Source organism: Branchiostoma floridae, chromosome 2 (assembly GCF_000003815.2).
Source record: "Branchiostoma floridae strain S238N-H82 chromosome 2, Bfl_VNyyK, whole genome shotgun sequence".
Classification (NCBI taxonomy): Eukaryota; Metazoa; Chordata; class Leptocardii; order Amphioxiformes; family Branchiostomatidae; genus Branchiostoma; species Branchiostoma floridae.
The window spans coordinates 23740335-23755774 of record NC_049980.1 but is presented as its reverse complement, the minus strand read 5'-3'; the positions used below and the strand labels follow the sequence as shown (position 1 = coordinate 23755774).

At 41.3% G+C, this 15440-nt stretch overlaps 1 protein-coding gene across 1 annotated transcript in view; it reads right to left on the bottom strand.

Moving 5' to 3' along the window:
- LOC118409244 (neural cell adhesion molecule 1-like) overlaps positions 1–15440 on the bottom strand; it is a 47971-nt gene that overhangs the window by 5853 nt on the left and 26678 nt on the right. Inside the window, exons 5-18 of the mRNA XM_035810112.1 lie at positions 10260–10355; positions 9685–9903; positions 9293–9392; positions 8416–8618; positions 7791–7918; positions 6975–7137; positions 6066–6289; positions 5657–5708; positions 4953–5176; positions 4464–4619; positions 1860–1989; positions 1222–1360; positions 719–858; positions 209–309 (exon numbers count right to left, since the gene is read on the bottom strand). Of these exons, the coding sequence (XP_035666005.1) occupies positions 209–309; positions 719–858; positions 1222–1360; positions 1860–1989; positions 4464–4619; positions 4953–5176; positions 5657–5708; positions 6066–6289; positions 6975–7137; positions 7791–7918; positions 8416–8618; positions 9293–9392; positions 9685–9903; positions 10260–10355 (2075 nt within the window). The remainder of the gene's footprint in view (positions 1–208; positions 310–718; positions 859–1221; positions 1361–1859; positions 1990–4463; positions 4620–4952; positions 5177–5656; positions 5709–6065; positions 6290–6974; positions 7138–7790; positions 7919–8415; positions 8619–9292; positions 9393–9684; positions 9904–10259; positions 10356–15440) is intronic.

Here is a 15440-nt window from a genome sequence, read left to right as displayed (position 1 = left end):
ATAATTAATTGCCTTGTATCATCTTCTGCATCAGCTCTAGAGCCCACCCTTTTTATTTCCAATTATTAGGAAGACGTTGGAATTGTCTAGCTCCCTTTGCTTTAAAGATCCTGAACAGTAGGAATAGTATTTATCAAATTGAATGATACTGCCTGGTGATAATATTTCAGATGTCAATTTACTTTTGAAACATTTAATATTTGATTACCTTCCGTTTGGAGAGATGGGCCAGTGTTATGTCAGGGTCCATCCTCTCCACCAGGACAGACTGATGCTGCATCAGCTGCTCCCGGCGGTACACAGACAGTCCTAAAGATAGAAAGGTTCTTTTTTTTTATTACCTCAAATTCAAACTTAAAAGGCCAATTTAGTTATGATCATCTAGTTTCAGGCCACACTTGGGTAAGGCCTCTGACCATAAGTAAGTCCTGGACATAATGCCACATGCAGGGTTTTGTCCAGTATCGTAAGAATAAGAAGAAGGTAAATGTAGAGTTCAGAACATTACAATCATTGATGTGTAGTTGACAAACTATTAAAATACCTTGGCAATTCAAAATCTTGAAATGAACTCAGTTACTCATAAATCTGAAAAGCAAGTGACATATTCCATTTCCAGTCTGAAGAAGATAAGTTAATTTGATACAAAATGTGCCTGTTAGGATTATAGGACCACTTGCATTACATTTTGACTAATTTTTTAAAAGATTGTACTAACCTCGCCCTTCCAAGGTGTCTGCCAGCCAGTACAGCTTATCCTTCCTCAGTGCAGTGCAGTATCCATTGAAGGCCTCATTATCTCCATACATTGTCAGGCTGTCCACAATCTTCCTGTTATACCCGTCTTGGGTATGCTGACTGAAACACAGGCATCAAGTGGGACCAATAGAATCCAATAATGCCAGTAGGTTCACTGCTCATTGTGAAATGGTACATGTAGTAGCAATTATAGCAAATGCTGGTTTCTTTTGATGGGAAAGTTGTTGAAAGAGGAAAGGGAGGGAAGATAAGAAGAATTGTACCATCACTGTAGATATATAAAGAAGCAACTGTTCTGAGAGGTCAATTATGAGAATTTGAGTTTATCTAACAAGTTGATCATAAATCAACATGTATGCCAGAATGACTATAGATTAGTAACAAGCCTGTGAGGAATGACCCATTGTCTACCCTTCACTCCCCTGACTCTAATTTTACAAACATATGAAATGCAGGTCTTACTTGGTGATGTTCTTGATCACGCTGTCCGGAAGTGCGTTTGTGGAGGACAGGTGCATAGCTACCCGGTCAGGACGTTTCACGTGTTTAACAGCGTCAGGTCGGTACAATTTCAGCATCTCTCGGTGGTGTTTATCCATGTCTGCGGGAGAAAGGTCTCAAAGTGGGTTTAAGATACCAGACACACATACATTTTTGTAGAGTATGAGCATGATACATGTATCGGAATTTCTATTTACAGATTTCTTTAGATATCTCAATCCATTGAATAGTAAGTAACTGTTCTCTGAATACTGGAATTGATTTCAGCTTGATGTGAAATGGATTACACATGTTATATTCAGCTAAAAATTTCTCCTAACGCCACAAAAAGAAAAGGCACATCACAAAGCAAAAACTTCTTCTTTCTTTCTTCTTTGAATAACAAGATCCCAAAACATCACATATCACAATTACATGTTTACCAGGCTATATTTACACGTCCATTCCTTGACAAAGACTGGAGTTGATCAGTCACACTGTTCAACTTTATCCAGAATGTCTTCCACCAGCACAGATGAACTTTCAAGTTAAGATGAAGCATGACTACCATTTTGTCGTTAGCACTTAAGTTACTAAGGTTTAATTTTTACTAAGGTCACCTGCTGGTCCGATATATCCAGGTCCTGGTTTTGATTTACCGGTACCACGTCCTCCAAAACACCTTGTCCAACAGGTGCAGCAGGGGCAGTATTTTCCACACAACCCCAGCCATAGGCAGCAGCAACAACACTGGGTGATCAACGACAGTAAGTATCCAAAACCTTGAAATTTGGCAGCTAGTAAGCTGCATTAATTACATGACTTGGCATTGATTACATGACTGCACAATTACATACATTGGCAAACAAGCAAAGAGAGAGAGACAAGTAACTGAGCAGTATACATGTATCTGCCACTTGGTCAGGGCTGTCTATCAAGATTCTTTTACATTTCTCCTACATCTGTCTGGAAGTGCATATGTCAGACAGTATCCCCCATTAAGGTCTTGATAAACCATTTTACAACATCCCACTGTTACATATACTTAATAGGTTACACTTGCAAATGCATGAAGAAACTAGAGTTCGGCGACCTCATACCTCCATGAAAATTTAGAGCTTTCGTAACTTTCAGGCAATTGACTAACACATTAACATAATTTATGCATGGTGTTGTTCATCATTGACTAACGTACACATGTCACAGTTATAAAATTCCCATTATTAATCATAAAGCGGTTTTGCAATTTTTACATAAATTATGCAAATAAGTTCCTCATTACCATATTTGGTATCTGCTTATATTCCACCTATCGTAATTAACATGTGTTACATGTATTGAGGTCCAGTTATTGACAACAATGGAACTATACAATTTCCTCATTAATTATGCAAATTAAGTCCTCATTTGCATAACATGTATATCATTATGAACATCTTTGCCTAAGCTACCCGCATGCCTAAAATGCAGGCAATCCATTGTTTCTTTCTGCAGTTATCCTCTTTGGAGTGTCTTGACAAAAACACCCATGCAGTTCCACAATTAAATGTTAGGGGGCTGAAACTTGCTCCAATGTTTCATGACACCAAAAGCTATCTACCACCAAAATATCAAGACCATAGCATGTCTGGAACAAGAGATACATTGAAAAAAATGCTATGATAGAATATTATCATTAATTATGTAAATGTACTCCTGTTTTGCATAATTAGTATCTTATCTTGTAAAACATTGTCTAAGGTACCTACATACCAAAAATGATGAAAATCCGTTGTTCCCTTCTTGAGCTATCGTCTTCAGAAGTTTTTGACAAAAATGCCCCTGCTTTCCCAAAACTAGACGCTAGGGGGCCCAAACTTATGTCACTTATTTCTGAGCACAAGAGCTATCTAAAACTTCAAAATCGTGACCATAGCTTGCTCAGAACACGAGATAGAAAACCCGGAAGTTGCGCTGCAGTACCAAGGGAAGCCGCTAGGGGGACCAAAATCTAATCATTTCCAGCTTTCATCACACCCTACCAACACACCAAGTATGAAACCAATCCACCAAGCCGTTCTTGAGTTATTTTGTTTACACACAGACACACAGACAAACACAGGGTAAACTAGAGTTCGGCGACCTCATACCTCCATGAAAATTTAGAGCTTTCCTAAATTTAATGAAATTGACTAACACACAGACATAATTTATGCATGGTGTTGTTCATCATTGACTAACGTACCCATGTCACAATTATAAACTTCCCATTATTAATCATAAAGCGGTTTTGCAATTTTTACATAAATTATGCAAATAAGCTCCTCATTACCATATTTGGTATCTGCTTATACTCCACCTATCATAATTAACATGTGTTACATTTATTGAAGTCCAGTTATTGAAAACAATGGAATTATACAATTTCCTCATTAATTATGCAAATTAAGTCCTCATTTGCATAACATGTATATCATTATGAACATCTTTGTCTAAGGTACCCGCATGCCTAATATGATGCCAATCTGTCAATCCTTTCTGCAGTTATCCACTTTGGAATGTCTTGACAAAAACGCCCCTGCAGTTCCCAAATTAAATGTTAGGGGGCTAAAACTTACTCCACTTCGTCATGACACAAAAAGCTATCTACCGCCTAAATGTCAAGACCATAGCATGTTGGGAACAAGAGATACATTGAAAAAACTGCTATGATAGAATATTCTCATTAATTATGCAAATGTACTCCTATTTTGCATAATTAGTATTTCATCTTGTACAACGTTGTCTAAGGTACCTACATACCAAAAATCATGAAAACCCTCTGTTCCCTTCTTGAGTTATCCTCTTCAGAAGTTTTTGACAAAAATGCCCCTGCTATCCCAAAACTAGACGCTAGGGGGCCCAAACTTATGTCATTTCTTTCTGAGCACAAGAGCTATCTAATACTCAAAAATCGTGACCATAGCATGTTCAGAACACCGAGATGGCAAAACCGGAAGTTGCGTTGCAGTACCAAGGGGAGCCGCTAGGGGGCCCAAAATCTAATCATTTCCAGCTTTCATCACACCCCACCAACACACCAAGTATGAAAACAATCCATTTAGCCGTTCTTGAGTTATCTTGTTTACACACAGACAGACAGACACACAGACACACAGACAAACACAGGGTAAAATATAACCTCCATGACATTTCATGGAGGTAAATATAACCTCCATGACATTTCATGGAGGTAATAATCTAACCAGTAGGATCAGCAACAGCAGGAGCACAAATAGCAGTGGGAGTAGCCAGGCCAGCAGAGTGTTGGTGGATCCTGTAGTTCTGACACCAGATCCGCCACGGTCCTCTCCAAATTTTGTCCATGGACCCCATGCACCTTCATCATTCTTTGCACGAACCTGGGTAGAACAAAAGATGTTAGAATGTCAGTTATCATTTGTAAAAAAAAAAACAGACTAAAAGCTGGAAGAAAATCGACAGGCTTATATCTGCAGCCTGTTTGCACAGTAGAGAGCCCATCTAGCTTAACCCTGTAGCGGTAATGTAAAAATCAGACATATTTCTGGCATACCACACTAGCTAGATGAAAGAAAAATCCTCATTCTAATCCGCCTTTTATTCTCCCTCAAATCGGCCTCCAACATAATGTATGCTTTCATCTCGGCGTTTCATCTCATTCAGGTGAAATTGTTTTTGAAACTGTTTTAAACAGTCGACAGTTTTTTTCGTACCCGGTATGTGTAACCATCTGAGTTGCCATTCAACCCATCAACACGAGCTGTTGTCTCCCCAGGACCAACATCAATGGTCTTTGTGTCTCCTCCACTCTTCCGGGTGGCCTGCGCCTGATACCCGCCTATTGTACTACTGTCAAAGTCTTGGGGTACGTCCCAGCCTAGCACAGCGTAACCGTCCCCACTTTCTGTCAGTCTCATGTTTCTCACATAGGATGGAGCTGGAAAGAATTAAATAGTCATTCGGGTCTATCAAACCCTGATAGCCCACACAAGTGTACATCGATCCTCTGTAATTTATCAGTCTAAGATTTTCCATATACGATGGAGCTGGAGAGAATGAGGCGTTCCTTCATGCAACTAGATAACCTGTCTTTGGTTGCCCTTAAGTAACCATGGCTCATTGTTCTTGTTGAGCATTTTCAACTTACTTTGTCCACGTGCTTTGATTTATGTCATGAAAAATTATGATTGGAACTAGAGAACACATTAACTAGGTTAATTTCCACTGTAGTGATGATAAATGAATTGTGTTTTGGGGGTTGCACATGTATATATGGGTACCATCCATGTCTGTAGTTAGAGTTTACACAAGGTCTCACACTACGTACTAGTACTAGTAGGTGTTTTTGAAATCCTGATTGTATCAATCTCTCAGCTTTAATCGTCAGCTTGTATCTATTTCCATGCAAAACTGTTACCTCCAAATGTTGTCCATGGACCCCATGTGCCTTTATCATTCTTTGCACGGACCTGGGCAGAAAAAAAGATGTCAGAATGAGTTATCATCTAAAAAAAAGATAAAAAGCTGGAAGAAGATTGACAGGCTTATATCTGCTGCCTCTTTGCACAAGAGAGGGCCCAAACTATTCTTGAGGAAGCTGCTTCTCCTTCCCTTATAATCCATATAAGCCAGCTTACCCTATAGCGGTAATGTAGAATCAGACATATTTGTGGCATACCACACTAGCTAGAAGAAAACAAAATCATCATTCTAATCTGCCTTTTATTCTGAATTCTCTCTCAAATCCCCCCAACATAATATATGCAGTCACCTCAATTCATCTCATTGGTGGAATTGTTTATGACATTTTAAACAGTTTGTCTTACCTGGTATGTGTAACCACCGGAGACACCATTCAAACCATCAATCCGTGCTGTTGTCTCCGTAGAACCAACATCAATGGTCCTTGTGTCTCCTCCACTCTTTGGTATGGCCCGCACCTGATACCCGCCTATGTCATCGCTGTCAAAGCCTTGGGGTACGACCCAGCTTAGCACAGCGTAATTGCTCCCACTTTCTGTCAGTCTAATGTGTCTCACATAGGATGGAGCTGGAAAGAATAAAATAGTCATTCAGAATAAAATAGTCACACATGTAATCAGTCCAAGGTTTTCCAAGTACCATAGAGCTGTTGAGAATGAAGACTTAGTACTGAATTCCTTCAGGTAACCCAATAACCTGTCTGGTTTGGTTGCTAAAGTACCATGGCTCAATTTGTTCTTGTTGAGCATTTCTAACTACAGGCCGTCCACGTGCTTTCATACGAGGGATCACTGTTGTTGTTTATATCCGGGGTATTGGGCGGTTGATGCCTACCAGAACGTCAAAAGATTGGATTAAGAATTAATATTCAAATTAGCAGATCAAATTACTGGTTAATATGTAAATCAAGCTTTTGCCAAACACCTGCTTTTGCCTACCACTGCGTCACCGTGACATCATCGCGATCGCTTGTATTTATGTTATGAAAATTATAATTGGACCCTTTTGAGAGGACACATTAGCTTGTAACCTTTTTTTAGGTTAACCCCCATTGTTCATATATCATCATTGTAATGATGATATATGAACTGTGTTTGGGGGCTGCACATGTATATGGATTATGGGTACCATCCTCATTAGTAGTAAGCTAATATGTCTAGCTCTCACAGTACGTACTGTTTTTGAAATCCCGATTGTGTCAGTCTCTCAGCTTTAATCGTCAGCTTGTATCTATTTCCATGCAAAACTATTACCTCCTGCGCGAAGTTCTGCGAAGCTTGTGCTTGTTTTCCTGCCGTACATGTTTGTTATTGTGCACTGATAGGTGCCGCTATCTTCATGAGTCACGTCGCGGATTTGAAGTGTCGCTGTATTTCCCGTTTCCGTCATCCTGTACCTGCCTCCTTCTGTCAGTGTCTACATAAAGCAGAGAGAGGTTGCATGTTGCGATGATACTGGAGTTTCGTGTATACAACAAAGTTCTTATTTTTACCTGACAAAGTTTTGATTGTCCTAGTCCTTCTACTGTCAGTTCCATTGGTAAGAAGAAGATTGGACTATAATGATTAAATGTCACATGATTTAACAACCCGATGAAATTACTCATGAAAATTAATAGAAGATTTTGAACAATCTTATAGATCTATGCCTTGATTCTGCGACACTGAATTCTGTTACTTGTTTGCAATATCTATGTTTCAACCGTACCACAGGTGTGGGTTAAAATAACTCTTTTTCCTGATTATATTTCAATCTGAAATCTGAAAAATCTTCCCTTTCCTGATGTTTCTTCTCCTGTCAAGAAATTTGGCTTCGTTTGCCACGATCACAATCCAAGGAATAGGGATGGAAAGAATCTGATGATGATTCAGAAGGCATAGGTGTGCATTACTTATCTACCCAAAGGACACATTAGTCTATTTTTGCATGAGATGGGAAATGGTTGAAATACATGTATGCTGTATTGGCTTGCATATGTTGCTGTCTAGTTTCTATGAAGGCTATATGATTTCCCCGTTCTTGTTCATTTCACGTGAGTATTGTGTTGTTTTGAAGTATAGACTACGAACCATAGTGTTATGCAGCCAGAAGACGTCCACAGCCCCTGAGCTCTCCCAGGCGACTTCCCACGTCACCGTCTCCCCCAGAAGCAGGTGGTAGTTGTTATGGGACAAACCCTTTGAAAACACGGGTCTTCCTGTAGGGAGTAAAAAAAGTCCCATTCTTTTTAGACCACTGTAGTGACTAAGGGTAGCGATGATATTGGAATGATGTGAACAGTGATGTTTAGGGCTTTACACATTTTGTTATCATACTTTTTAACAAGAAGCAACAAGCGACTAGCTAGATGGTTACTAAAGTCACTACTGAACATTCGGAAAGATAAAAGGAAGGGGTTCATTGCATGATACGTGCCATGTTGTTTATGTTACGTAAACCTTCTCTTTCCTCAAGACTTTTTCTAATTAAAAAACAAATTGCCCTGTCGCTTCTCCATTTTTCTCTAAAATAACCGGGAAGGAACAATAAGATTGGTTACTATCCTGTGATAAAATGTTACACGGAACAGCCAATTACGAAAGAAACAGATTGTTACATTTTGTATTTGAAAAAAAAATTAAATTGATTGATCATAATCATATAGTCATTATGTGGCAGTAGTAGGAAATCCACATAGGGTGTGTAATGTCTTACTATTGACAATGAGTTGAGTTCTCTGTGATCGTGTCCCCAAACTGTTGGTAGCGGTGACCTCATAGAAGCCTGCGTCTGCCTCCTCGATATCAGTGATGGTCAAAGCTCTGTTGAAGTTTTCCATTGTCAGTCTAGCGGCCGGCGGCATAGCAACTACATTGCCTTGTGCATCCACACGCCGCCACGACAAGGTCGGTATGGGGCTACGATGGAACAGGATCGATGAGAATACAGGCTTGTGGCATATTTGAACAGGGTGGGTGGTAAGTAATGGGGGTGATGTAAGGAAAAGCAACATGAAAACATACTTTTTTTTAATGAAATCTTTGTGATTAATAAAAATAATGTAATACTGTTATTAATGTCATTTACCAATGGTATACGCATTATACTCATGTAGATGCCAGGTATATTTATCAATATTGGTAAGGACTGAAAATTAATTTCTTTCTGATTTATACGGTCCTAAAAACTCAGGGTCGGTAAGTAGGGATTTGCATTTATTCAGATTTTGAGCAAAGTGATCCAACAATTACAGTTTAATTGTGTAAAACTGAAATGCAGCAGGACACTGGTATTGCCAACATCATATTCTATAGGTGCAAGCTTGATATTATGTAACATATCAAAGGGCCCTACATATGTTTTGTGGGTCATTTTACAATTCTTATCACTTTGAAAAATGAGAAGAACATGTTGGAAAGCAAAAAGACTCAAGGGTCTGCAGGTTTTTGCTAAGGTCGATTGGGTAACTGGAAAAACAACTGTTACAATGATATTTGTTTTGAGGGCTAAATGTCACTTTCAGTTGTAGTACAAGTATGTAGAACAGCCAGTGCAGCTATAAAAATGGGATTGTGAGGAAATGTCGACTCACTTCCCATAGGCGAAACCCTCCATCAGGACGGTGGCATGGGCCATGGACGAAATGGAGTTTCCCTCGTTAAGAACCAAGAAGGGAGCCGATTGAGGTGGGGCTGAAGATAAAGAACACCTCGATTTAGTAAATGGTCGTGCATAAGTTTAGTTCATTCCTCTGCTGATATACAGAAAGGAAACTGCTACAATCTACTATTATATTTAGTATTAGCAAGGAGGTTAAAATATATATATTAGTCAAATTGAAAATTGTCAGGTCTTAAAAGAGGTTTATGACAACGAAAAACAATAGATGTGTTTCCGTATAAAAATCTGCAGCAAGATGCAGATAATTTTGCAAACTCAACCATGAGGCATCGACACCCTGGATCTCTGGAAGTCATTACGTACTTTGAGCTGTAACCGAGAATGAGACTGTTGGGCTCAGGTGTTGTAAGGGAGACTTCTCGCCTAAAGCCAGTCGCACCAGACATTGGTAGTCTTCCGAATCGTTTGGTTCTGCACGGGCGAAGTACAAATCCCCTGTCCTTATGGACGCATACACTCGCTGGTCGGTACTTGCGAAGGCTGGGGCCAGCGAGCCTGATTCCACCCAGAAGAAAATAAGGCCTGGAGATGTGTGGACAACAAAATGCTGTAACTGCTGGCACAGTAAGCACAGGGTTATTCTTCCAATTGGTGTCTTCTGGGTGTTTGATACGCTTGGAAGAGAGGACGGACTAGAAAGAGTATTCAAATTGACAAAGAAATTTGAAATAACATCAGGCAATTTATAAAAGATTTTTATGAGAGAATTGATAAGATGAATGATACACAACTGTTACAGGAATACTGGTTTACTTGCACCTCATCTGTTAGTGACTTTGATAATATGAGGTTGGTTAGCAAGATAGGTTTGTAGGTTGGTAGAAAGCACAACTTTAACCCAGGAGCCCAAAAAGGAACTCATGAAGGTAGTGAAGTACCTGGAAATGATACTGGTTTCTGGCATTGGAGCACCGCACCTTCGCCTTGACTCCCAGATACAGATGGCCGTGGAGCCGGGTCAAATGGGTCTGAATCTGAAAAAGCGTGGCAATGAAAAAGCATTGCCATGGCGACGGTAATATCGTTTGTCTTTGTTATACATGTATGTGGTATCTTGATAGAGATGATTGAGGAATTGTATGCTTGATAAGTCATGGTCATGTTCCGGGCTGTATGTGCTAGTGTCGTAGTGTCGCGTCACGTTGTCCTTGATGTGCTGTGTAGTATGATGTTGTTAATGGTGTGGTTTAGATGGTGTTGTATATGGATTGGTAGCAAGGTCTGTATTATTAAAGTGAACATATTGTCACCTGTGTAGAATCAAATACATAGATGCGGTCTGTTGTAATCTATCACAATGTTCATGTGAAACCGTCTGTAATTTGCCGATGACAACAAATACCAAGATTTTGGAAACAACTGCAACATTGAGGTATGTGCTTTTTCTGTACACCTTAAGTACATCGATATAGATACGCGCATAAAAGGAATGCAAAACGTATTAGTCCCTACAATCTTATGTCTGTGCGTGTGAGTGAACCCCATTATCATATGAGCTTTTATGTTGTACTGTTACGTCCATAGCGACTTCTCTGAGCGGACCAAAGGTACACATGGCTGTACGCCAAGGTGATCATGGCCAACAGGAAGGATGTCGCTTTGTAACATGGTCCATTGCGGTGTGGAAATGCTCAGATCATATGCAGCAATGAAATATAACGTTACCCAATTAGTGTAATTTGCAATGTTATAGATTCTAATTACAGGGGGACCGCAAAATTCCACCGCAGATTTGTACTTTAGACAAACGACAACCTTAGCTGAACGCGCGCGCAATTACGGCATTATTTAAACGTCTCGTTTGTAAGATGCATATAACCTCGCACAAGTTAAATATTACCATAGAGAAATATCAAAACAATTAACAAAGTTGAAATTAGAAAGTTTATTTCAAGCATGCTACATGTTACATTGATATTGTGCAATAATCTGCGCCTGGCCAGATAAGTGTTGGGTTTCGGGTAATCCATTTTATGTCATCGGTTCCAAGGAAGCAAGGTATCTGGCCAACGCCGCAATGTTGACATAGGTGTATGAATAAGCCATTCTATAACATCTGCTTAAAGATCAAGAGCTGAACGACCTTCTGTGACATACAGGCAGATACAACCAAGTTACGGTAGTTTGGTGCTTGCGGGTAAAAACTTCTCGGTTCCGTTGAAATACGGGTCAAAGATTTGGCGTTTCGTGGATCTTTAAACGTGCCAGCTGTGATTAAAACGCAAACGGACACTCCTTCATCGGGGACTTCCAACTTTGGAATAGTCTCCGCGAGAGTAGGACTTGATTATGATGCAGAAGCCACTGTTCATACCGACTTAGTTTTGTTCCGTGCTACTCGGTGTACTTGTCACTTCGGTGGCAATTCGGGTCGATGACCTGTTCCGACTTTTACGTCTGCCCTCTAAAGCTACCCTCAAACGCGGGGCGAAGAATTTCTTATCCTGAACTTTATTCTTTATCCAAACAAGGACTTCCAGGCCCTTGTCCCAAGAATTTTGCTAGTTTTTCCCATACGTCCACGTTTTGGTGCAGTGACCCAGCGATGAACGTTTTGGTGTCCCGGAAGGGTAGTGAGGTCGGGTTTACGTCAATCTGGAGGGTACCGCCTCTTCCGCCGGGACACGTGTTCGTCGGGCCCATGCCGACCACGGGGTGCCCTCCCATGTGACCTACGTGGTGGCTTTTGCCGTGCGTCTATGGCAGAATAACTATGCAGCACATTATCTTTTGTTACAAAACAACTGACAAAAGGGGAGGTAAGTTGGTCACTCATATGATTTGGATTGTATTTAGAAATATCTGGTGTATAGATGTCATGTATGCCTTCCTTTTACTTAGCCGTATTGTGTGATGAATGTGATGATTTGTATAAGCTTGCCGCTTGGTGAGTTGGGTGGCCGGGGCCCTTAACGGACGCTGGGCGCTACAGGGAAAACATGAGATGGGGCATCTTAGTTTAAAGTTATGTAGGGAGAAAGAGACATGTCATGCATTTGCATGAGCGTGATTATCGTCGCGGTGGTTCTGCTCTGTTCTGTGAGTGTGAGTGGTTCTGTTCTAGTAATGAGGGTCTGCATGCCTTTTTCCGTTAAGCGTTATGAGCCATTTTAATTCACCGTTAATCGTTACCGACCTGCTCTAATTCACCGTTAAACGTTATCGGTATATTCTTCGTGAAGCGTTATTGGTCGTTTTAATTCAACGTTAATCGTTATTTGTTATCCCGAATTCACCGTTAAGCGTTACCAAGAAATTCTTCGTAACTCGTCATACACACGAATTCAAATACCAGATAGAACCCCTGAAAATACAGGAAATGGCGTTTCAAAGGGTCCACAGATTTCAAAATTTTTCCGAGCCTCCCTACCTTTGGCTCTGGACAGGGTAAAATATGTTGCGGAAGCGTCGCCCTCACTCATTTATCACTCATACAGATTTCAGTGTCAAACTTTGCTTATTTTCGGGCAAAAAGTAACGTTACTCTTAGAATGCAGAAAATGAGGTTTCTCCGGTCCTCCCTTGCAACGGCTTGCGCCTTTGGCGCTCACGACGACATGGCGAAAATATGTTTGGGGCGTGGGTTTTGGCACAAAAACGTTTTCTCTCTAATACTGTAGTGTGATTTAATTTAGCTTCGTCTTACAGCAAAATCTGTTCTTCAAAATGCAGTAAATGGCGTTTTAGGCAGTCCAGATTTTGAAATTTTCCCCGACTTATATTGCAACGTCTCGTGCTTTCCGAGCTCGAAATGGTAAACTATGTCGGGGGCTCTGGGGGTGGAGGCCAAAGCTATAACCATGTGTAATTTTATGAAAATGTCAAAATCAACCTAGCTTAGTCGGTCGGCAAAATTTGCCGGAAAATGCAGGAAATAGCATTTAATAGGGTCTTGATTTTAAATTTTTCCCGGGGAGCATACCCCCGGACCCCCCTGGAATGCGTCGCGCCTTCGGCGCTCCATGTGCTGAAACAATAGTTTAATCCCCCCATAAGAAATTTGCTGCCGCCGTCTCTGTGGCGGGCCGGGAACTCTGCCTCCGTCAATTTACAGATGTCATGGACATTGTCCCTGTCATTCCTCCGGGTTCTGGGCCGGGCACCTTTTGCTTCTCACAATGTCATTTATAGTCGGATTTTTTGACAAATTGATATCACTACTCTAGCGTTGTATGGATAGGAATGCACGTCAATGTTACTTTAGTGTTATGCTTTGTAATTCCTTCTGAATTTGCCGTTAAGCGTTACCGGGCCTCCTGAATTTACCGTTAAGCGTTACCGGGCCTCCTGAATTCACCGTTAAGCGTTACCAAGACCCCCCCATGCAGACCCTCAGTAATCAGTGGCGGTTTGTTTACATCTCCGTGGAAGGGGAGGCGATCATGTGGTACTTATTTCCTCGTGGCCCTCTCTCACGGGTGGCTCTTGTTATCAGTAACGCATGTATTCTGATCTGTCAACTAGGCCTGAACAAACACAGAAACCGCTAAACCATGTGTAGGACGGTGATACCCAACTTTAATGCTCGTCAAAAAATGGACATCACTAGCTCTGTATCGTGGGCTGTCCTGTTTTGTCATCTTTTAGCACCACATCCTCTAATCAAACCTCTTTGTGACTAGGACGTGTCTTACTTGTCTATTATGCCTTCAAAACATTAACATCTTGTCAAATTATGCCTACCAACAGTTATGGGAAGACCAGTATAGGATCTCATAAGCAATGAACCGTCAAACGCTATTAGGTGACCTTATAAAACACAACAGGGCTGATCTCATCTCACTGACCATATCTTACCTCGAATTAAGTAACAATTATAACCGTCCACAGGGCCCCATCAGCAAGACTGAGCTGAAGTTAGCAGCCCGTTTAAGCAAGGGGCACAACCCGCCGTACGTGCTTTTTGTCCGTACGTTTTTTGGAGGTCACGTCCGCCACGTTTTTCCGAAAACGTGGCGAAGGACTGGTAAGAGCAGGGAGGGAGTACGTCTCAACGCACGTCTCTCGCACGGTTGCGCAAGCTAAGGTGTAAGTATGTGGTCTGCACGCCACGCCTGGCCGTGAGCCGGTCGCGTGCATCGTTCGTTGCGCAAGTGGTAAGTGAGTTGTACGTGCTTACAACGTACAATCTCTGTGCGATTTCCCACGTTTTGGCACGTAGACACCACGCAGTTGCAAGTACGGCGGGTTGTGCCCTTAGCTTTACCAGCACCAGTTGTGGCACGTAGACACCACGCAGTTGCACGTACGGCGGGTTGTGCCCTTAGCTTTAAAATGGTCGGACCAGTCCTGCTGTGTATCTCAAGTACATCTTGATATTTGAGCCTACACGGCATGAAGAGTGTATTCATGTTTACTGTGCTATACCGTGGGCAGTTTGTTGAAACAGAGCTGCCATGCTGAGCCTGGGAGCGTACGCGTACGAAATTTGATCAGTGCTCCACCCAGCAATAACGTGATGCGCTCTTATAAAGCCGCGGAAGGGCAAGCACCCGCACTGGTATCTTATCCAGGTGCTTATACAGCAAACGGTGCGTGTTTTAATTTGGCATGTCAAAACCGCATAAACTTCCGATAAAATGAAACTTGACAGAGGTGCTTAGATCGAACCACCAGCCACCATTGATGCGTAGGAAGACTGAGAGGTCACAGGTCATGGGTGAAAGTTCGAGCAGCTAATTAATTGTTTTGCGCATGCGCCCAAAACATCACTATTATAGCTATGAAGAAAAGCTTCAGCTGAAATTTGCGATTGAGTTCAAACTCTGTTTCAGATTAACAGAGTTCGAAACCTACCCAATGACACAAGATGAGAGTATTAGAAGAAGGTATGCGTCTAAAATTTCGAGTTCGACCTCTTGTTTCTAGAGTGAAAGACCCCCCAAATGGTAGATACTGTCGGAATGTTGCCGGAAACAAAAACTAGAAATATAGCTGTCTATCAATTCACAAATTATGGTCATGACTTATTTTCTTTACAGTTTGCGTGTTTTCAGACCTTTATATAATACTTTTAATTCGTTCCCGAGAGCTGCCCGACCGCCCGGTTCAGGGTAATG